Source organism: Herpailurus yagouaroundi, unplaced genomic scaffold (genome assembly GCF_014898765.1).
Source record: "Herpailurus yagouaroundi ecotype Mexico unplaced genomic scaffold, PumYag 77, whole genome shotgun sequence".
In the NCBI taxonomy this organism is placed as follows: domain Eukaryota; kingdom Metazoa; phylum Chordata; class Mammalia; order Carnivora; family Felidae; genus Herpailurus; species Herpailurus yagouaroundi.
The window spans coordinates 58,765,824-58,789,987 of record NW_024412388.1 but is presented as its reverse complement, the minus strand read 5'-3'; the positions used below and the strand labels follow the sequence as shown (position 1 = coordinate 58,789,987).

At 37.7% G+C, this 24,164-nt stretch overlaps 1 protein-coding gene across 1 annotated transcript; it reads right to left on the bottom strand.

Moving 5' to 3' along the window:
* Nucleotides 1-24,164, bottom strand: CTH (cystathionine gamma-lyase). Its single transcript, XM_040470625.1, has 12 exons — nucleotides 23,800-24,164; nucleotides 20,688-20,769; nucleotides 18,098-18,193; nucleotides 16,029-16,138; nucleotides 13,870-14,001; nucleotides 9,900-9,957; nucleotides 9,372-9,449; nucleotides 7,678-7,830; nucleotides 6,455-6,576; nucleotides 5,003-5,055; nucleotides 1,051-1,189; nucleotides 1-580 (listed from the first exon to the last, which is right to left on the bottom strand). The coding sequence occupies exons 1-12, from the start codon at nucleotides 23,965-23,967 to the stop codon at nucleotides 554-556; spliced, it is 1,218 nt and encodes a 405-aa protein (XP_040326559.1). The 5' UTR covers nucleotides 23,968-24,164; the 3' UTR covers nucleotides 1-553.

Sequence of the window (24,164 nt, the reverse complement as noted above, 5' to 3'; positions counted from 1 at the left end):
TGCATTTGATAATTAGATTTATTTATTTTTTTAAATAGTAAGTACAACGTTAAATCAGCAGAATTTCACAGTAGGCTTCTCAAGTATTTGATTTTTGGCTTATGGTAATTAAGTGTAAACCATTGCTTTAAGTGCTGTTTTCAACAATATGCAAAAATCACACTTGATTTAAGAACATTCATTTAATAATTTAAATTCTTCAGAAAAACATCAAAAATGAATTATCACTATATTGTAAACATGATCAATATAAACCTTAAGCTATGAAAAAAAGATCACAATCCCAAAAAGCAGCACAAATCTCACCTCCTTCAGAGGGAAATGCATACCAAAATTATCAAAAAGAGAATAACAGAATTGACCTGTCAATTACAACAAGAGAAAGAGGAAACTGTTTTTAACAAGGATGATCCCTGTAAGGTTACAGCTGTGAAAGGTAATGAGGTGCCTTAAAATTTTCACTTGAAAATCCTGCAAAGGCTCTTTAATTGTCCATTTGATTACGCAGAGTTGACCTTCTCAGGAAGCAACTTCTACTAGCAGTCCAGGAATGCTAGTTATGACCTGCCTTTGGAGGGTGCTGTATTAAAAGTGCACAAGAAAAATGTTATTAGACCCACAGGCAGAGACTTCACTTCTTCTAAGGACTCTTTTCTGAATACTACCATTTTTTTTTAAATTTTTTAATGTTTATTTTATTTTTGGGAGAGAGAGAGAAAGACAGAGCACTAGTGGGGAAGAGACCAAGAGATAGGGAGACACAGAATCCAAAGCAGGCTCCAGGCTCTGAGCTGTCAGTACAGAATCCGATGCGGGACTGGAACCTGTGAACCGTGAGATCATGACCTGAGCCAAAGTCGGTCACCTAACCAACTGAGCCACCCAGGCGCCCTGAATACTACCATTTTTAAAATCTGCCCTTCTACTGAGTTCCCTGTCTATTGTAGGAAGAGAAGAAACCTTTAGAGTTTACAGTGAGGCCACTCTAGAAAACAGTGCCCACCCCCTCCAAGATGAGGCACACAAACACCCCAAAATAATTAAACTTACTGCTGCCTTCAAAGCTTGATCTAGATCTTCAAGTATGTCTTTTTTATCCTCTAAGCCCACAGAGAGGCGAATCAGTGTGTCACTAATTCCAAGGGCATCTCTGTCGCTCTTAGGCACTGATGCATGGGTCATGATTGCCCTAAAAGAAAGAATAAGCAAATTTTAGATCACTATATTGTATCTTATTAACAAATTACAATTATCTTCCACTTTTTTCTACTCTAGATGCCAAATTCTTCATATGTCTATAATTTTTCACAGGCAAAAAAAAAATTTGTGAAAATTATCTTTTCTAGTCATTAAGTGAAAACGAAGATTTTATTGTTTTTACACCATCAGTGTTCTCAATCCAGACACTGAAGGTGCCAATCAAGCACTCCCATGCAGGAGGGAAAAACAGCCTCCAGTGCATGCGTTTTAACACCTGCCTGAATGAGGCTTTGACCAAGTCATAAATCCCATGACCAAGCAGCTAGATTTATGGAGGGTCCACTGGACTGAGAGCCAGCCAGAATTAATTCCCTCTGAATCAATGGATTAATCCAGAATGGCACCTTATGAGGCTGATCAGGGAAAGTCAACCCAGGAACACCAGCAGTGGCCAGCAGTGAGCATTAGGAATTCCAGCACATATCCTATGAATGTAGTGGCTTGAAAGGATTTTCAAAACTACCTAGCAACCCATCATCATCAACATGTGTAAAGCTAAAGCACCTACCTAAAGGTCAGGCACTATAATAAGAATTGGGAAACCAAAAAAAGGAGATATTTTCTCCACTCTAGATAACAAAGCAGAAGCTAAAGATGATGACAATTCATGGAACAGAACAGTCTGCAGCAAATGCCAAACAAGTATGGACAGTAAGGATTGCCAGAATTCAGAGGAGGGAGAAACCTGTGGGCGGAGGCATCATGGAGGAGAGAGGCTTGTAGCCTTGCTGAGCCCTACATACATACACTGTCACCAATACTCATCCTTTCCCTGCAAAAAAATGCTTCTACCCGCAAAATCAATGCCTTAGTTGCTTTGTCCTGTCTCACTTCAGATCCATGGATAGAAAATCTCAGACGTGGTCAACGTAAATGAGTATCTTCTTTTATCACTCTACTGAAGGTCTACATGCAAACACCCTTCTTAAAATGTTGACTTTTCAGGCTTTTAATTCCTTAAAAGAGAGTATACACATAAAAATAAGAACTTAGGCCTCTGAGACCAACAGACCTATGCATGAATCAATCAGTCCCTCCACACACTGGCTGAGTGGGCTTGTAAAAGTTACTTGTCCTCAGCATCGATGTCCTTATCTAAAATAATAATAGCGGGGCACCGGGGTGGCTCAGTCAGTTGGGCATCTGACTTCAGCTCAGGTCATGATCTCACAATCTGTGAGTTCGAGCCCCGCGTCATGCTCTGTGCTGACAGCTCAGAGCCTGGAGCCTGCTTCAGATTCTGTGTCTCCCTCTCTCTCTGCACCTCCCCCGCTCATGCTCTGTCTCTCTGTCTCAAAAATAAATAAAAACATCAAAAAAAAATTTAAAAAAATAATAGCTATCACTTATTATATGTTTACCATAAGGCAGGTACTCTATGAGGTCATTTGTGTGCATTAACTCATTTTTAAAAAATGAATACACATTGGATATAACACCTATTTCAAAGTTTGGCATAGTCATTAATAGAAGAAACACATATAAAGCATTTACAAGTGTAAATGTACAAGTATGGAGTGTATTAGATGCCTAATAAAAAATAGTAATTCCTGGTAATAGGTGACATTTATGGGGCACCTGCTATGAATCAAGGCATTGGGGTTTGGGATATTTTTTTCCCCATATTTCCATAACAACCCTAAGAGCTGAGTACAGTGCTATCTACATTTCACAACTCAGGACAGGAGAGATTAAGAGAGCATCGGTAACTTTTCTGAGGCCATGGAGTGAATATGTGTTGTCAGGCTGGCAGACCAAGGCTGTGCACATTGGCTTCGCTTCCTCCCTCCCTTTTTGCAATGCTGTAGTCATTGCAGTGATTGGGAGTCACAGAAGGAGGAGGATAGAACAGACAAGCCCTGACCTAAATTCACTCGTCCACTGGCAGGCATTGAGGTTATGGCGTAGCTGGAATATCTGAGGGCCAAGCAACTTTAAACCAAATCCCCAAATAAATCAAGAGGGCTCTATTTTTAAGAGAGACCTAAAGTAATACACATTTCTTTACTATGAAAAATAACCCAATTTCATATGCGGAGTGTGCCCTCTTGTGCATCCAGACTTACTAGCAGGCATCTTCTTGAAGACTCACAAAAACCTATTTTTGTTATCTTAATTATTTGAACAATTATTTGGGCATCATAGATTTTTTTTTTTAACTTTCTGTGAAACTGCCTGACTCTTCCCAGAAACTGTAAACTACTTACTGTGAGAGGGCAGGGCAGCAAATGTGCCTAAATTTTGGCAATCCCTGACACTCCTCAACACAGTGCTTCCAGAACATTGTTATTCCAGAAATGTTTATGAAAATTGAAACACAGAAACATACCAGGGACATTTAGTACACTTGATAACTATTAGGTAATGATGGTGAATCACCACTGCAATAATTACAATCTGTGGGCAGAGTGACACATAATAAAATCAGGACACAGCTCAGGAAGGCTAGGAGGGACAGGTAATCAATAAATGGCAATTATTATTTTAATTATCAATCACATTTTATGGATGAAAAACACTGAAAACTTAGAGGTGAAGTAATTGGTGGGGCAAGTCTCAAACCCAGATCCAGGCTGCTTTTACCTCCTCTCACTGTTTCCATGGGAAGTTTCAAGAGTTGCTAACATTTTCCCATGTTAGGAGTAATCAGCAAAACTTGCTGAACCTTTGTTTCCTTGTCTATAAAATAAGTTGTTGGACTGATGGATCTCAGGCTGCACATTCTAACATCCTCTAGTGCTTTGATAAAATTAAGATGAATTGACTGGATCAAGAACACCAAGTTAAATTTGGGGTCTGTCTTGCAAATAACAGGAAGTCATTCAGGGTTTACCCAGAGGAACAGAAAATAATAGTATCTAGTAGGGCCCTCCTCTGACCATCGAGGGCATGGAGGTACTTTATCAGAGACACAGTCCCCATTTCAACATTTCAAGGAGATTTGAAATCTGCCCTTTTTTTTTTTTTAAATATATTCTTTTTTTAAAGTTTATTTATTTTGAGAGAGAGAGAGGGAGAGAGTGAGGGGCAGAAGGAGAGGGAGAGAGAATCCCAAGCGGGTTCTATACTATCAGTGCAGAGTCTGACATGGGGCTCGATCCCATGAACCATGAGATCATGATCCCAGCTGAAAACAAGAGTCAGATGCTTAACTGACTGAGCCACCCAGGCGCCCTGAAATCAGCCCTTCCAATACAAAGTCTCCAACCTCCCTTCTAGAGTGGAGTGGGATAGAACAGTCAGAGCTCAGAGGTCCTAAGATACAAGTCCCCTGGAATCGCCTTCAGGCTGAAGGGGGAAGGAAGCAACATTGGGTGCGGGCGGGGATACATATAGCTCACTGAGATTTTATCAGGGTCTCCATTCTATTGGGTTAAGAGTCCATTCTGATTAGATACCAAGATGCTGTTCTTATTGTTCAGTATCTTTTTAAAAAAAAATTTTTTTTACTGTTTATTTATTTTTGAGAAAGAGCACGCACACAAGCAGCAGAGGGGAAGAGAGGGAGACACAGAATCCAAAGGATCTGAGCTGTCAGCACAGAGACCGACATGGGGCTCGAACCCACGAACTGTGACATCATGACCTGAGCTGAAGTCAGATGCTTAATCAACTGAGCCACCCAGGCACCCCTTATTGTTCAATATGTTGAATTATTCCTGATTTTACCACACTCTTTTTCTAAACAATTGTTAAAGCTGACATCAAAGTTAAAACACGGAGAAAACAGAAATATACTCACGGAAGCTCAGCAAGACTTTCGTATCCTCCCAAGCTCTCAGCCAGAGTAAATAACTATGGCAAAGAAAACATTCGTTTAGATCTTTCACTAAAATAAAACTACAAAACTAAATGTTTTTAATAGAATGGCCCTGGACAGACGGTGAAAAATGGGGATTATGAAGAAAACACCAGTCGGGCAGGAAACCCAGAGAAAAAAATGAAAATAAAATCCATAACACTGATTTCACCCATTAGACATATTATGTGCAGACTTATAAAACATTAGAAGTTGAGGAAAGTGAATCTCCCATACCTTCCTAATTTGGTCCTATACTTAAGTAATAATTAACATGAGCCCTAAAACCTCAGAATTATTGCATTTGAGACCTAGTTCTGTGGTTACTCTTAAATAAAACCTCTATATGTCTACCAAGTTACATACGTTTACTTGTTAGTATATATCACTTACTAAATTAATACATCCATTTAACTGCCTCCTGGAGTAGAAGGGAAAAAAACCTGTTTTTGTATTTATTTAGTGTTATAGTGTCATAGAATTTTACAAATATTTTAAAATTACTCTCATAACCATATTTAATTAGATATATGCTATCTTTCTGCTTTTAGTACAACTGTTAGTTACCAGTAGGCTTTGACTAATCTGGCAGCAGCCTATTCATTGACTTGCAGTATTTAAAACTCAGAGTCTGCTGCATGAGCTCTGTAAGCCCAGTGTATGTAGTTACATAGACCTCTCTCCCAGGGCCCCTGAGAGCCCCCTGCTACCTTGAAAATTAGACAAAGGCCTCCCTTCCTTCACCACAGGCAGACGCAGCCGGGAGGCACAGGGTTTAGAAAGCCCTTCGTAGGCTGGATTTCAGAATAGCCTTTGTGCAGTGCCCTGACCACACATTAATTTGAAGTTTCATGTACTATTTCACTTGAAAGTGAATTTTTAAAAGTGAATTTTTAAAATAAATTTGAAAAACCAATGCATCAGAACATTCTGTCTCTCTCGAGTTCATGGCTATGACTCGAGAGTTAAGTAAATAAACATATTCAGATATCTGCTACTGAGCCAAAGTCATTTTCCAACCCAATGCATTTCATGATAAGGAGGTTTGTGGGTGTGACTTGCAGGTACAAAAACATTAATCCGAGTTGGGTGGAAATGACAGATAATGAACTGCTGTAATTTATCTCTATTACTTATTTACTTTTAAATGTTTATTTATTTTGAGAGAATGAGAGAGCATGCATGTGCAAGCAGGGGAGGAGTAGAGAGAGAGAGAGGGAGAGAGAGAGAATCCCAAGCAGGCTCCACACCGCCAGTGCAAAGCCCAATGCGGGGCTCGATACCACTAACCATAAGATCATGACCTGAGCCAAAATCAAGAGTCGGACACTCAACCAACTGAGCCACCCAGGAGCCCCTACCTCTATGATTTAAATATCTCTTTTGAAAGTTTACCTTTAGGTTCTTGAGAAAAGTCTCAGCATGTTGAAGAGTGCCCTTAATATAAAAGGTGATCATCCCTGGACAGCCTGTGCATTGACGCTTTGCCAGCTCATGCTGGGGATGAGAGGGCAGTCCTATAATCATGAGGCATAATAAAAGTCTTATTTATAGTCAAACATGTAATTTCAGGACAAAAAAAAAAATCACTGTTTGCCAAAGCAAACTGCAAATAAGCCTAATAATGAGCTTTATGCCATGGTCACATCTGACGACTTGTTCTGGCCCCTGTCTCTATGTCTCTGGCTTCATTTTGACCTATCTTTTCTACCCTCTCCATGCTGGAGCTACATTGGCCTTCTTTACACTGATTACCCCAGCCACTCTGTTACTTATATCATTCTTTAATTTCTTGCTTAACATCTGTCTTATCCACCAGACTAGCTCCGTGTGGAGAAATCCATTTCTTTTGTTAATAATTGGATCCCAGTTCCTAGTACAAAGCTTGGTCCGTAGTTGGCAATTGATAAGCATTCATTCACTGAATGAATCTGAATGCCTGTTCATGCCCTTCTAACAAGTGCTACCCATTCTTCAAGACACAGCCCAAAACTTTTCTCCCTCCTTCCATTTAAAATATACACCAGTCAACAGCTCTTTACCTAGGGTACATATGTAGTTCTGTCTTGGCTTACCTAAGCTCCTTGAGGGCAGGAATCAGGCTTAATTCTCCTGCCCACCCAAACTATATGGCAAATACCTCAAAGGGTTTAAAATAACTATTTACTTAAGACCACCACAATTTAAATAAAATAAATTCAAAGAGTAATACAGAAGTCTGCTAACTCCACATGAGCATTCTAGATGATGCCAGAGGTGAAAAAATTCAAAAAGCAAGAGAGCTTTGGGGGAATTTTGGTACATAAGTATCAAGTCTGAATTTGACGAATATCAAGCCCCAACCTAAATCAGATAAAAGTTAGAGCTAATGCAAAATAGTTGACTGACAAGACTATAAGCAAATCAACTGAAAAGTAAAATGGTGTAATCTTGGAATAAACACAAACTTCCAAGCTAAAGGCCATCACAGGAACATCTAACACATAAAATCAATTTCCTAACATCCAAGCAGCCACTAGACTATATGCAACACAAGGCCACAGATCAGGTCTATCTTCTTCGCCACCAGACCCACCACAGAGCCTGCCCATGAAACCCTAGGAGTCTCATTAACGTACCAGGATAAATAACCTTTTCTACCCTAGGATTAGATTCCAGAAACCGAGCAACTGCCATCCCATTTTCGAAATGCTTCTCCATTCGGACCTGTAGAGTCTTCAGACCTCGATTGCAGAGGTAACAGTCAACAGGAGATGGAACTGCTCCAAGAGCTGGAAAATGAACATATTCTGGGTTAGTCTGAAAGGTGGGAGAGACCCAGAAGATTCTCTCACTCTTTTTCATCATTGTGTCTCTGAGAAGCCAGCTACAAAGGCCAATGTTTGACTTCTCGGGGGGGAATTAATATATCCAATCAGAAGCATGAGAATGAAGTATAAATTATGCTTAAAGAGGAGCGCCAGAGTGGCTCTGTTGGTTAAGTGTCCAACATTGGCTCAGATCACGATCTCACCATTTGTGAGCTCAAGCCCCGTGTCAGGCTCTGTGCTGACAGCTCTGAGCCTGGAGCCTGCTTTGGATTCTATGTCTCCCTGTCTCTCTGCCCCTCCCCTGCTCATGCTTTTTCTTTCAAAAAAAAATAAACATTAAAAAAAATTATGCTCAAAGAAATGGGCTTTTTAAATTTTTTTTTAACATTTATTCATTTTTGAGAGTTGGAGAGAGACAGAGCATGAGTGGGGGAGAGGCAGAGAGAAAGGGAGACACAGAATCTGAAGCAGGCTCCAGACTCTGAGCTGTGAGCACAGAGCCCAACATGGGACTTGAACCCACAGACCTTGAGATCATGACCTGAGCTGAAGTTGGATATTTAGCTGACTGAGCCACCCAGGTGGCCCAGAAACGGGCTTTAAAATGAGAGGGGAAATGAATATCCTCCAAACTACACATGAACACAATATGAACTTTTCAAATATGAAGTAAATAATCCTATGGCTTTGATTAAATGACATAGTGCACATAGTTTAACCTCACATTTCTTTGAAAAAGTAGAGAAAAATAGCAGTTCAGCTCCTATTGTTACTGAATGTTCTTCTAGCATTCTATTTAGCTTTTGTCTAAAGCAGCCTAGGAGTTAATATGCCTCCAGGGTACATACCTCGCCTCTACTTTATATAAATGAAAGGAATTTATCAAGCAATAAGTTTTGCTTTTCCTCCTTGGTGCTTCCTTGTTTTACTTTAATACTTACTTCCTAGGGAGGCATTTTTATTCCTAATTATGTTTCTCTCTTATCTGTCAAATTGCAATGGTTAACGAAGTGTCTTCAAATAAACCCTTACCTATACTTGAGATAACTAAACTATCCAAACAGGACATGTGTTTAGACATCTGTTGAAAAATATAAATTCACATATTAAGTGCTATTTAAAATTAACCACCATTCTAGATATAAAAGGTATAGTATAAGAAAGCCATTATTCCAAAGGTTTTATTTAAAAACAAATCTAGTAAGTTTGAAAATGAAAAATTCATGTGGGCTTTACCCAATTACAGTCAAAATTAACATGGATTTGAAAAATAACAAAATTGATCCCTTGAATCATGTTATAAAGCCCTGCTATGATCTAACTATATTTTTATATCCCAATTTTTCTACTTTCCTTTAAAACTCAGAATCTTTCTCCCCCACATCTCATTTCTTCCTAATTTAGTAGAAAGCTATCACTTCTCAACATTTAGTGGAAACACAAATTATCAAATGTAGTCCCTCTGAGGGGTTAAGGGGAATTCTGGACTTTTCAGTACTTACAATTTTGTAAGAAGCGGAGCCTATCATGGAGGCTCTCAGAATTAAGAGACACTAAGCCCATTACAACATCACTGTGGCCTAAAACAAAACAAAAACCTTGAAGTTAAAAACAATGCACGTCTATTCTTCATTCTGGAATTTCTAAAATATGACTTTCACTTGAAAAAACTCTTTTGGAAAATGATAGAATAAGTTTAAATAAACTGTGTTCAATTTGATAGTACCAAAAGCTATACCTATAATAATAAAATAAAAATCATATAAAAATTAAATGTTTCTTTTTAAGCTGTCAGTAGGATAAAAATGTAACATTTTTTAGTAAATTTCAATCCTCTGTTCATAAGTCATGAGCATAGTTTTGTCTGCTATAAAATGGAATCTCATATTTAACCAAAGTATAATTTTTTTACTTTCTACATGAGTCACAGAGAAAACCAGAATAGAAGAAAAAAATATCAAAATATCAAACCCTATGGTATTATCATGTATCCATGGAAAGGAACACTCAAAGTATAGACTATGTCTTACCATTCATGTATTTTGTTGCTGAATACATACAAATATCAGCTCCCAGAGCCAAAGGCCGCTGAAAGGAACAAAAGATTTTCATTTTCAATGCTAAAGCACTTGAAAATATGCTTCATTACATGCTTATTTGCTATTGTAAATTTCATTCCCAGTCTAACTTTTCAAAAACACATGCGTCTTAAAATTTTCCAGGATCTCTGATGCTATCTTTTCCCTTTCTCCCTCCCACCAAATAAAAATACAAAGTATTGGACCCAGTATTCAATCCAAAAAGGACAAATTTTCAGGAAATAGCAGATAAACTCAGGTCAACTGGTCTCCCGAACTTGTTTCTTTAGAGCAGTTGCTAGCTGGCCCTAAGTGTATTACTAAATTTATAATGCAGAGATGCTGGCATTTTATGACACAGTAAACACAAAAGTAGTTGACATAAACATTCAGCAACTGTTTCATCAAGTGAGTATAAAACTAATATGCTTAGATCTTTGATCATTAAAACCTTATAATGTATGCTGTAATTATTCACTTGATGTGCCATGATCTTGACTCTTAATTACTCTTTTATTGTACCAGTTGTGCCAAGTGTAAAGTCACTTAGTAAGAAAGTTGTTTGGATTGTTTTCCCTCACCCAACTTTCCTGCAAATCAATCCTTTAGTCTTAAAATGTCTTTGTTTATAGCGAGAGTTAAAGTTACAATCAACTTATTCACTAAACAATATATTATCAGCATCTTTCCATTTATACATTCTCTTTTTTTTTTTTTTTTTTTAAGTAAGCTCTATGCCCACTGTGGGCCTTGAGCTCACAACCCTGACGTCAAGAGTCACATGCTCTGGGGCGCCTGGGTGGCGCAGTCGGTTAAGCGTCCGACTTCAACCAGGTCACGATCTCACGGTCCGTGAGTTCGAGCCCCGCGTCGGGCTCTGGGCTGATGGCTCAGAGCCTGGAGCCTGTTTCCGATTCTGTGTCTCCCTCTCTCTCTGCCCCTCGCCCGTTCATGCTCTGTCTCTCTCTGTCCCAAAAATAAATAAACGTTGAAAAAAAAAAAAAAAGAGTCACAAGCTCTACTGACTCAGCCAGCCAGAAGCCTATTCACATTTACATTTTCTGTAAAAGAAAGTGTAGGCATGTGTGTGTGTGTGTGTGTGTGTGTGTGTGTGTGTATTAATTAACCTCACCAGTTGTTTAGTCTTTGGAAGGTGTTACTATAAGGGGGCTATAGGGCTTTTTCATTTGAGGTATTTCAAAAACAGGGTATTTTAAATCTGGTATTACTCAAAGCACTCTCTACATAGGTGTTTGCTCATCTTCAAAGTGATGGGAGTCAAACTAGATGATGGTCTCTTCCAATGCTAACATTCCATAAACTCTGGTCAAAAGAAAAGGAAAAATGAAGACCAATAACTAACACCTGTTGAGCTTAATATGTGCTAAGAACCATGTTAATACTTTACCTATCCCAGGGAAGCACAGTACAAAATATTTTACCCGGATCAATAAAATAAGTACCTTAAGATTCAAATTGTACAGATGAGGAAAAAGGACTAAGAAAAACAAAACAGATCACTCAGATTAAAAAGCTGGGAAAGCTGGCACTCACACCCCGACTACATGGATCTAGAGGTTCTATCCTGAAACACTGAAACTTTATGCTGGTATGTCCATTTTGCCTTTTGTGACGTTTATAGAAGATCCAGAAGACAAAAAGTAGGGAAGGAGAATGTATCGTTTTCAGGAGAGTAAAATAATGAGAGGACCTCTTCAGAAGATTTGATTCATGGAATTAAGACATGCAGTTCTTTATGGACAACATGATTCTGATTAACTCAACTGGAATGAATCCAGGTTGAAATGGAGCAAACTGCAGTCCCTGGCATGAGGAAATGTGATGTGGGCTTCAGAAAGGTAGAAAGACTGGACCTATTTTAGTGACAGTAATAGCGAAAAAAAGGGCCAGGCGTGATGAGTAATCTGGGCAGGCCCAGGCTAAAACAATTCATGTAGTCTCCATGGGAATATACAGGACTTAATGTGACTCAGCTAGAGCAATGCTATGCTGTGTTAACTGGCCTAGTGTAAGTAGTATATGGGGTAAGAAGTTGGGATAAAGAATCCAAGAGTGAAAATCACCTGGGACAAATAGAGAACTCCAGGAGCTTTCCACTTGGAAACAGACTGTTTTACCTGATACAAGAAGAAGCTAAAGATATATCGTGAGCCAAATGTAGGTGGCCCATGAAGCTATCCAATCAATGTAGCCAGGAAACATGTTTGAGGAAAAGAAAAGAAAATATGGTAGTGCCTTCTCACTAAAACAGAAGAAGGTGAAGAACAGGTTTATATAAACTCCCAGGAAATCGGCCAGTCACATGAAGGCAGCAGCCTGCGCCAACTTCAGGGACCCAGAACAAAAGGGGGCAAGTATAAACAATTGGCTATAAACATCTGCCTAATTTAAGAGTAGCAGAAAGTGAGCTGGGCTTTCAGAAACTCTGCAGGAAGTGCTTTAAGAATGAGCATAAGGTACAAGCAGGAAGGAAAGAGCAAGGAGAAGGTAAGCTCCTAATAAGGAAAGGAAACAGATTGGGCTACTCCAAGGAAAGAGAGAGAACATGTGGGAAAAGGGCAGACAACTAGTCAATTGTAAGGAGATCCCTAGATGATCTACCAAAAGGAGCAAAACAGAAAGAAGAATATGGAAAAAAGTAGGAAGAAGAAGAAAAGGAATGAAGGGTGAATGGGAGGGCTTGAGGGGGGTGGGGTAGGAAAAGAGATAGCTTAAAAGGAGCACTGCTGGGATGCCTGGCTGGCTCAGTCAGTTAAGTGTCTAACTCTTGATTTTGGCTCAGGTCATGATCTCATAGTTCATGAGATTAAACCCTAAGTCAGGCTCAGTGCTGGGTGTAGGGCCTCCTTGGGGTTCTCTCTCTCCCTCTCTCTCTGCCCCTCACTTGCTCATGTGTGTACATACACACACTCTCCCTCTCTCCAAAAAAAAAAATTTAATTTAAAAAAATAAAGAAATTCATAATATAAATAAGGTATAAATAAATAAAGCTATAAAGAGCTGGACACTGAGGCACTGAAAGAAGAGAAACTAGAAAGGAGGAAAGTGGAGAAATAATATGTGTGACATACACTGAGATGTCATGAAGTATAGCCTGTGTTTTCCATTTATTTGGAAGGTTAGCCAGGTTTAATTATATAATGCATTTTATATATATATATATATGTATATATATATAATGTAGTACATTTAAATATACATTAAATTATATAGCTTAAGATTTAATTATATATTTTAATAATATATTAAAAAATAAACACATAATACATACATTAAATATATAACATACCTGTTTTTCAGTCACACCATATATATAAAAAATAATATAACCGACTTGTAACCAGCACATAAACATTGAAGTCCCTACTATTTATAAAGCACTGACAGATAAAATCACATAAGGTCAGCTCTTCAGAGAGTTTACACATTCTAAGAGAACTTAAAAGCTTTAATTAAGACATTTAAAACACACAAAGTCCCATACCACATATTAACCTCGGTTTCAAAAGATATCAACTAATGGCAGAAGGGTCCAATTAAAAAAAATTTTTTTTAATCTTCATTTTTGAGAGAGAGACAGAGTGTGGGCAGGGGAGGAGCAGAGAGAGGGAGACACAGAATCCGAAGCAGGCTCCCGGCTCTGAGCTGTCAGCACAGACCCCGACACGGGGCTCAAACTCACGAACCATGAGATCATGACCTGGGACGAAGTCGGACGCTCAACCGACTGAGCCACCCAGGCGTCCCTAGAAGGGTCCAATTTTAATTTTTTGTGTAATCAAGAACTATGATTATATTCCATGAGTTTGATAATGATTTTAATGGAAGCAAGTCTTTCCTTTCCTAGTTACAGGTATCTGTGTGGTCTACTAATAATGCCAAAAAATTTATTTTCATTTACCTGGAAATACGCCGACATGAAAGTGTTATCCACGACCAAAATTATGTCGCCGTGTTTATGGACGGTATGTGCACAGGCTTCAATGTCAATCATCTTCAAGTTAGGGTTTGTGGGGGTTTCAATCCAAACAAGCTAAAACAATTCAATAAATGACAATAGTTTATAACAATCCACTGCACAAACATACATCTCATATATTGTAACCATCTGGCAGACTACAGTGGAAGAGTGTGGGTGATGAAGTTGCAAGGTTTGAATCTGAATCCTAGGACCCATTAATTTCTGAAAAGTCATAGCTAAGTAACTTACCCTCCATATTCCTCAAATTTTACATCTGTACAATGGGGTTGATAATATTTATCTTATGGAGTTGTTATAAAGATCAAATGAGATCATGTTACATAGAAGCAGAAAAGTGCTCAAGTTAAATTACTTTCCATTATAAAGAGGATGAATTTCAAAGACATAGTTCAGTGTCTAGGAATTTTGTTCTCAAAGGTAAATAACACAGAACACTAAGATTATTACAGCCTAGAATTTTCATTAAGGAGAACTACCCCTAAGCTATCAAACATATTCTAAATATTAACTTAAAAAGTGCCATATGCATTAGAAACTGTAAAATAAGTATCCAGAACTTGAACAGCATGGGTTTTAAAGTAAAGGAGAGAAGTTACACACAACAGAAAACCTGCTCACAGCTCATTTAAGAGACAGTATCATACCCCAAAACTTAGGGCAATTCAGGCACTGAATAGTAGATGCTTGATAGTGATTGAAAAGACCAAAGAAAAGAATTCTGTTTATTAAACAAGATGCCATTGCATTAAATGACATTACCTATGGCTTTCTTTTTAAAGGGGTTAATGATTCTTTATTACTATGTAAATGAGCAAGATATCTAGTTCAGTCAGTATTCTTCTGACTCAAGAGTTTTACCAGGGAAAAGATAAGGGAGTTAATGCATATTCTCTAAGAATTGAATTATTTTAAAAATAAAAAAAATACTTTGGGTAAGAATTTATTACTCCCATTCCCAATAAAAAATTAGTTAAAATAAAAATAAGTAAATAAATACCAAGTTGATTTTACAGGGACTTGAAAAATCTACTTCATATGACGAGGCAGATATTTCAGGGGGGAAAATGTATTAATTCAAGTCAGTAAAGAGCCACTACATAAAGTTCTGTTGACAAGAATTAACATACTCACAATTTGCTTTCCTCCCTTAGAAAGACTCAGACCAGCTATTTTAATAAGTATCTTTTCTCCTAAGCAAGATAAAAAACAAGTTCCTTTGAAAACAAACCTTAATCACTCAAAGCTCACCCCTGTGTTAATCTTCAAAGTAATAATTTGTGTGAGAAAAGGTTTTCGTTTTTTAGCATTCACCACAACATAATCTTAGATACAACTGAAACCTTTTAATCATTACCAAAAAGTTGGAAAAGGCTGACTTATAAAAGACACTGGTCCTTCTTTTACCCATGCAGAATTTAAATGAGGCCCCAAGAAAGAATATCACATATGCCATTCACTCAGGCACAAAACACCTTCCGGTGGCATACAAGATTCCCAGGACGGAGGCTGAAGATTGTTTGTGGCCTATTCTCTACTTGTAACTATTATTTTGCTGAAGTATCACTTAGAATTCTTAAAAAGCCAGTATGCTGAGGGTTTGGGTCTGGCAAGCTTCCTTTTCTGCAATCCAATCTCTGTGATGACTGTTACCAGTACCAGCTTGATAATGCAGTACAGAATTGTATGCTTTTGCTAACAAATCTTTTTAACAGTTTTTATGTGTTAGATACAATCCTAAGCATTTCATAAGCCTTACTTCATCTACTTTACACAACTACCTTTCTATAAAACAGGTGCAATTATCCCCATTTTGGAAATGAAGAAATTGAGACTTTGCTTAAATAATTTGCCCCTGATAATACACCAACTATGATACAGAGTTAGAACTTGAACCCTGCTATGGAATTCATGTTCCTGAACATCACGAGAAGCCAGACCTATCTTAATCTTGTTGATGGTTTCCAATGGCTTCTAATAAAATTTGTTGTGCAAATTTAAATTATGTCCTCTAGTAAACAAAATTATAAAAACACAACATCACACAGAAAACAGACAAAACTGAAAACTAACTAAGTTACCTTGGTTTCGGGTGTAATGGCTGCCTCTAGCAACTTGGTTTTGGAACAATCAACAAAAGAAATCTTTAATCCAAATTCAGCTGCCACCTGCCTGAAGTACCTGTTTGTACCTGAGGCAGAAGAGAATCAGACAAAATGGAAAGGACACTGTACTGAGAAATGTTTATTCCTTATAGGTATAAATACTTTAAAAATATAAGGAAGTGTCAATCACAAATAAAAACAAAATCAACAATTCTACTTTGGTCAAATAATTTAGCTATCTTGTATAATAAAGAAGATAAGGCTTGGATTTTAAACTAAGAGTTAAAGGGTCAAAATAAACACACTTGATATCTGCACCAAGAACATGAAGTGAAGCAGAAAATATTTCTGAAAACATACAATCTCTGCTCTTTAAACATTAAGTGGCATGCATGCATCAGTATCTTTTCAACAATTTTTTCGTAGTAATCAAATTTAAAATGACTGAACCACTGTCAGTAAAACGTTCAAAATAAATTTTCAGTCTGATTATGCTTTGATAATAGAAAAAAACAGGTTATTATTCTTTGTACTTTCTCAATCTTTTTGTTATGTGGTTCTAAAAGCTTTAATGATAAATGAGGCAAAAAAATCAAACTACTAGCTTATAGTTTTACAGTGAAAGAGAGAAGTCATTCAACCTAAAATAATTTCTTTCATAAACACTGATTTTTACATATGCAAATTTAAAGGAAAAATTTCTATTATTGCTAGTCAAGCAAAAAAAAAAAAAATACTCTATGACCAAAGATATACTGAACTTTGATGTTATAAAGACCAACCCTAAGTAACGTAAGATTGAAAAAGAATGTAAAGAATTGTTAAAAATCAACAGCAATTTTCAAGATTTTATACCTAAGTGTGCCATGAGGTTTTTATAATGCATTATAAAAGCAACTAAGGGTTTGCTATTTTTATAATTTCTATTCAACAAACTATCATAGGGAACAACCATAAATACCAAGCAGTTGGCAAATTTCTAGGAGGGTTAAATGATTACTAAAAGTAAGATTTAACTTTTTGTTAATAGGAGATAGATAAAATAATATTCTAGAAGTTTCATTTTAATTATCTGGAAGCATGTGGAATATATATATATTTACATTTTTGCTATTGTTTTGAACACAAAATCAGTCTTGCTTACAGGGCAACCTGTCTCCTTTACCTTCCTGTCCACCACATTAAATAACTTGCATTTATTTATTTATTTTTAAGTTACTCGCATTGAAATTGTTTAAAATTTGAAGTTCTTAAATTTAGATCCATGATGGACTTCAAGAGGTAAGACTTCTTGACCCTAAACTTAAAATGATAAACATTGGGTGTAATCTTAAGTACACTTTTTGGGGGGAAGGGAGCCCATAGTTTTCGATAGATTCTTAAAAGGTTAAGTGTGTGGCAGGGATACAGGGGTGGGTAGAGGTAAACCCTTGAGAGTGACCTGGGTTATAGCTCATTCTCATTACAGGTAAAAATTCTAAATAACACTAGAATACTCTCTCTTTAAACACTATCTTCTCTGTAGTAGAATATATGTAGAAGGTAAATCAGGTCCAACATCCTCATTCTAGCAGTTTAAATAAAATTATTATTTTTTTTTAATTTTTTTTTCAACGTTTATTTATTTTTGCGACAGAGAGAGACAGAGCATGAATGGGGGAGGGGCAGAGAGAGAGGGAGACACAGAATCGGAAACAGGCTCCAGGCTCTGAGCCATCAGCCCAGAGCCCGACGCGGGGCTCGAACTCACGGACCGCGAGATCGTGACCTGGCTGAAGTCGGACGCTTAACCGACTGCGCCACCCAGGCGCCCCTAAATAAAATTATTATTAAGCAATCTCTCTTATAAGCAGTTCCAGAGCATGGATCCTAAATGTTTATACTCTTCCTTTACCAGGTCTGGGCCAGCATGGAGGTGTCCCTCACACCTTTAAAAAATAATAAATAATCAATAAGCCTGGTAACATTGTTCATATAATTCTGGACCTACTTTATTGTCTTTAACATTATCAGTTGACACAACATGAATGAGAGAGGTCACCTACCTCCATATACATCATCCATACAAATAATTTGGTCTCCTGCTTTTAAGAGATGGGTAATAGTCACAGTGGCTGCTAAACCTGAAGCAAAGGCCAAACCTAAAATAAAAGCCAAGTTAGAGTAAGCCAAAAAGTTAAACCTAAAAGTTGAAGAACACCTAGAGTATTTACTTGCTTTACTTTATGTACCTCTCTCTGCTGTTAAGGACAGCCATTACTACTGAGTCACCAGAAGTCCTCCAGTTAATAAAATTGTCAAATTCCCTTGCTGCTTAGGATAAAGTATCTTTTTTTTTTTTTAAGTTTATTTATTTCTTTTGAGAGAGACGGAGAGAGAGAGAAAGAGAGACAGAGAGAAGGGCAGAGAGAGAGAATCCCAAGCAGGTTCCACACTGTCAGCATGGAACCAGAGTCCAAGTCAGGGCTCCATCCCACGAACCATGAGATCAGGACCTGAGCCAATTTCAAGCACTGGATGCTTAGCCAATTGAGCCACCGAGGTGCCCCAAAGATAAAATATCTTTAACATCAAAATGTATAATTCTGCTTTCTTTATAAAATTTAAACATTTCAAAGAAATAATTCTTTACAAAGTTCTGAGATTAAAGGCCAATTGCCAATTAAGTTACAGTTTAAAAATAACTCTAAAAAAATGTCAAGCCTGAAGAACAGAGCTAAGATAGGATCACTCATTAACTTATATGGATATCTCAAAATCAGACTTGAGATGTATCTGGTAAATTCTAAAAATATGAGTTTTTGAAGATTTTTTAATGTGTAATCTCTTTTAAACAAATATGATCCTGAAATCTCATATAGAACAAAAATAATGAAAACAACTTAAAAACAAAACCTGGCACTGTATACATTAAACACTGTAAAAGAAAATATCTTGACAAAATGTCAATACATCACTGTGATGATAAAAATCACTATATGGTAGAAAGGATAATTCAATAACTTGAAAAATGTAATTATTATAAAATCTTCTCAGAAGTGTTTAGGTTGGGATTACAGTTCTCTTCTCAGCAGACCTGTGATCCAGCAATGAATTCATATAGAAGGCTAAACTTTAAGCCCAGTTAAAAACAACCATGTTTTCTATATCCCACTTGAAAAACTTGTTGGCAAAACATATATAAATACTCAGCCTTTATACCTCTTACAGGAGGAAATAATGTTCCCCATACAGTACTAAATTATAGTACAAGTTTAGTGTTTAAAAAGAACTCCCCTAATGCTAACTAGTGCAGCCACTCTGGAAAACAGTCTGGAGGTTCCTCAAAAAATCAAAAGTAGAACTACTCTACACCCCAGCAATTGCACTACTAGGTATTTAACCAAAAGATATAGGAGTGTTGTTTCGAAGGGGCACATGCACCTCAATGTTTATAACAGTGTGTCAACAATAGCCAAAGTATGGAAAGAGTCCAAATGTCCATCAACTGATGAATGGATAAAGAAGATGTGGTAGAGAGAGAGAGAGAGAGAGAGAGAGAGAGAGAGAGAGAATAGAATACTACTTGGTGATCAAAAAGAACGAAATCTCGCCATTTGCAACAACATGGATGGAACTAGAGTATACTATGCTAAGCGAAGTAAGTCAAAGAAAAACAAATATCATATGACTTCACTCATATGTGGAATTTAAGATACAAAACAGATGAACATAGGGAAGGGAAGCAAAAATACTATAAAAACAGGGAGGGGGACAAACCATAAGACTTTTAAATACAGAGGACAAAACTAAGGGTTGCTGGAGGGTTTGTGGGTGGGGGAGATGGGCTAAATGGGTAAGGGGCATTAAGGAAGAGACTCGGAATGACCACTAGCTGTTATATTCTGGGGATTAATCACTGGAATCTACTCCTGAAATTATTGCACTATACGCTAGCTAACCTGGATGTAAATTTAAAAAATTAATAATAAAAAAAACCTCCCCTCATCCAAAACAAAAGGAAATCCCCCCAAAAAATCCCAACAGCTCTTATTAAGATTTCTAACCCCTACACTCTTGCAATGAGAAAACTCAGAAGACTCTTACTTTCTATTCACTATTCTGCCCTCATTTAGTAACATTTATATAAAAAGTACAAAGATGATTTAACGGTAATCCACACCTCTCATGAAAAAAAAAAGATTCAAGGAGTTAATCCCTCATCTCTGAGGTCACATTATCAAGGGTACCTGGGTATTGCAAATGTTCCCCGATGTTATTCTCAAGCATTATCAGGTGGCTGAACCAGAGTATCAGAAAGTTTATATTCTCAGAGGCAGTGTTATAAAACTCAGTTAATATTTATCTATTTACACTGACAGCTCCAGATGGAGAGTGTATTTACACAAATACTAGATGGCAAATTCTGCCATTTTGCCTCTAATCATATTTATTTTTACCTAATAATTACACATACGCATATCATGCCATCTGTGGGAACTTAGACAAAAAAATTCAATGTCTTAGTAAAATAAAAGTTTTTAAGTAGCTAATCCTTACTTCTTTCCAATTTAAAATTCTGTGTCTCTATGATTTTGTCTACACAGAGAAGACTGGGTTCTAGGCTTCACAGACTTTGAAATGGAAATCACTTACTGTACTTGGCCCCATCTAGTGCTGCCACTGCTTTTTCCAAGCAATTCCTGGTGGGGTTTCCAGAACGACTATATTCAAAACCCTGAAGAAAAGAAATGAGAGTTAATCCTAAGAGATTTACGTTTAGTTATCAGTGTCCTAACACAGCCACCTCCACAACTACAGGTTCATCCTACCATAATGAACTTCTATTATTTAGTTATGACATGTCTTGCCATTAAACAGGAACAATACTGTGGCTGCAGCCAGTGTGATTAGAATTAGGTATCTGCCGCTTATGAGCTGTATGCCAAATAGGTAAGTTACTTAACGTTTCCTAGAGTGAGCTCAGTACCTATAAAATGGGAATAAAACACAGAAAAATAATTCGTAAAACTGTTGTGATGATAAAACTATGTAATGTATAATACATTTATTTGCTCCATGGTGACTGGCACATGCTAACTACTAGAAAAGTGGTTGTTTTTATTAGTAGTAGTATTACTATGTTAGACTCACCTTTACCTGTTCACCTGGGGGCATCAGGAAAAGGGAATCACCAGAGCAAACAGACTAAACTTACTTCTACCCTGTATTTCATTTTCTAAGAAATCAGTGGTACAAGTCCTGTTTAGCAACCTACAAGAATCTATCAACAGATCCCACAAATGCTCAAAGTTCAGATCTTGGCTCTCCAGAGCAACTCGAAAATATGGAGAGTAATTCTTGGCAAAGTGGCTACACACAATTTTTTTAATTTGCTCCTTTTACATGCACCGTACTAGCTATGTTCATCTAGTCATTTCATTTAATCCTCGCGCTCTGCTTTTACAAAAGTGAAGCCAAAGACCATGGAGAACATCAGAGCCAGTATTCAAACCCAGGATGTAAACACTGACTAAAAATATAATTTTCTCCCCATGCCTCATATACCACATAACAAAACACATGGTTTCTGATTTGGGAGCCCAGGTATTAATAATATATACATATATATATTTTTTTAAGTTCTGTTGCTTTGTCTGTTTCCTTGTTTTTGACAAACTGAGTTGACCTATTTTATAGGTTTCCAAGATATCCTCCACCCTCCCTCCCATCACCTCCTTGATGTCACCTGCAGCTGCACTCCCCAGACAAAAAAATGTTTGGATTCATGTGGCCACTGCCACAGAAAGGCACCCCATGTTTCCATAATTATTCACTGCAGAGATTTAACTTTTTTTGTGGGGGGGAGGGAAGGAGAAGTATATCTCAGTGGCAAATTCCCACCCTCTCACCCATTCTATGGCTTTCCAAATGGAACAGGAGAAATAGATGCTTCTCATTCAGCTCCTCAGATTGTCTTTAGCTCTCTCAACTGAGTTTTTAAAGGTATTAACAGGATTTTACCTGGATTTTACCATCCCTGCTGGCTCTCTGAAAATACTTAATTATTAATATCTAGTTAAATGGTTAATTTTCCACCAAGAGCTCAAGATTGGGCAGCCACACATTCACAAAATCCTACATCAGCAACAGACTGCATGCTTGGAAAACAGATTTTATAACACGTTTTGATTCCAAAATACAGTAGCTAGAAGTATCCTAAACCAACTGTAGAAATGCTCTTTGAATTCTATCTCACAGGGGCTCAGTAGGTTAAGTGTCCAACTTTGCCTCAGATCATGATCTCACGGTTCCTGGGTTTGAGCCCTCCTTTGGGCTCTGTGCTGACAGCTCCGGGCCTGGAGCCTCCTTCTCACACTCTTCACTCTCTCTCAAAAATAAATAAACTTTAAAAAAAAAAAAAAAAAGGTTTTTTTGAAAAGAATTCTACCTCACAAAACAAAGAGTTAAGTTTAAAATAATTTTTCTAGATTTATATAACATAACACAATAAAGAGGTTTTTGAAATATAATCAAGGCTTTGGACCTAACAAGGTTTATTTAATCAATTTCCTTAAAAGCTCAGCAATTTTACATACTTCAAGATCCCGTCAATGTGTTATCAAAAGGGAGTAACAAAAAGAATCCTCCTTCAGAGCCTTGTAAGTCATTTATCTCTAACTCTGGGTCAGTTCCTTCTGTATAAAACTTGTGTAATACCTGTCCTGCCCTCTGACCTGGGGAAAGTGTGAATGTGAACACCGTGAAATACCCACCTACTGAACAATTATAATGTATGATAAAGCTTAACATATGTATCAACAATTCATGTGGTAAATACTATTATTAACCCATTTACTCAGGATTAACCTGAGGCTTGGATAGGTTAAGCAACTTGCTCAAGGTCACCCAGATCAGAAGAAGTGGTGTTAGAATTCAAACCTAGCTCCTCAGACCAGGTGATTTGTGCTCTTAATCACTAAGCCTCACTGCATAAATGATGCAATGGGTTAGATTATTACTAGTATTATTGGAGTAGAGCAGAGTGTAGCCTAATGTCTAAAAGCAGGGTTCTAGAGCAGAGTTGGAATCCTAGCTCCACCACTTACTAGCCATGTGGCCTTAGGCAATAGTTACTTAACACTCTTAAATCTGTTTCTTCCTGAGAAAAATGAATACCTAGTTCACACTAGGGCTGTTGTGAGAATTATCCCAGAGCATACTTGAAATACATATGATATACTATGTGTAAGTCTGTATCTAGCCCATAGCAAGTACTCAATAACTATTAATAACAATACAGCCATTGGGCATGATCTTGATTCTAGGTGAGTTATCAGATCCCGAGTTGTTTTTTGGGTTTTTTTTTTTTTTTTTGGTTGACTCCCTAGTATGTCTTTATAATTTCTGCTGCTGAAAGTGATTCAACAAAGTTATGACCCTCAGTTTTGAACTGCAAATTTCCCAAAATTACATGAATTTCAGTTTAAATCTACATGGCAAGTTGGACATACTGTTCCTTCCAGTCCTGCTTTATCAAAAGAAATGTGATCACTTGACCATCAAATACAAAGATTTAATGCAAGGAAGATTACAGGTGTAGTAAACATCTTTTGGGGATGCAAAGTGGCTACACACAATGTTTATTTTAATTTGTATAAGCCATCTTATAAATTATTTACATGCCTTTTTATGTATAAGCCATCTCTCATTTCCCGCCCAACGCCTGACCCCCATCCACCCACCTCCCCAGCCAGACCCAGCTTACCGAGTGATGGCCGGGAGCCTCTTGCTTGAACGTGGTGGACAGTGAAATGGGGGGCACCACAGCATGGGAGGTCCATTGCTCGGGTTCCTGGCCCACATGGATGGCCTGCGTGGCGAAATGTTGGAAGCGAGGCTGGAAACCGTACGGGGAGGCGTCTTTTTCCTGCATCCTGAGCTGCGCGGGAGGGAAAGAGAAAGAAGGCGAGGAAGATAAAACTAGACAACTGGTACGACGGGCCTGAAAGAGACACAAGACTAGACGAACGAGAGCCAAAGAAACGGCGGGTGAACCACCGCGAGCGCACAAAAACCGGGCTCCCCGATTCAGTGCCTGACACTTTAGTAGCCGGCCGGGAGCTTTGCGTT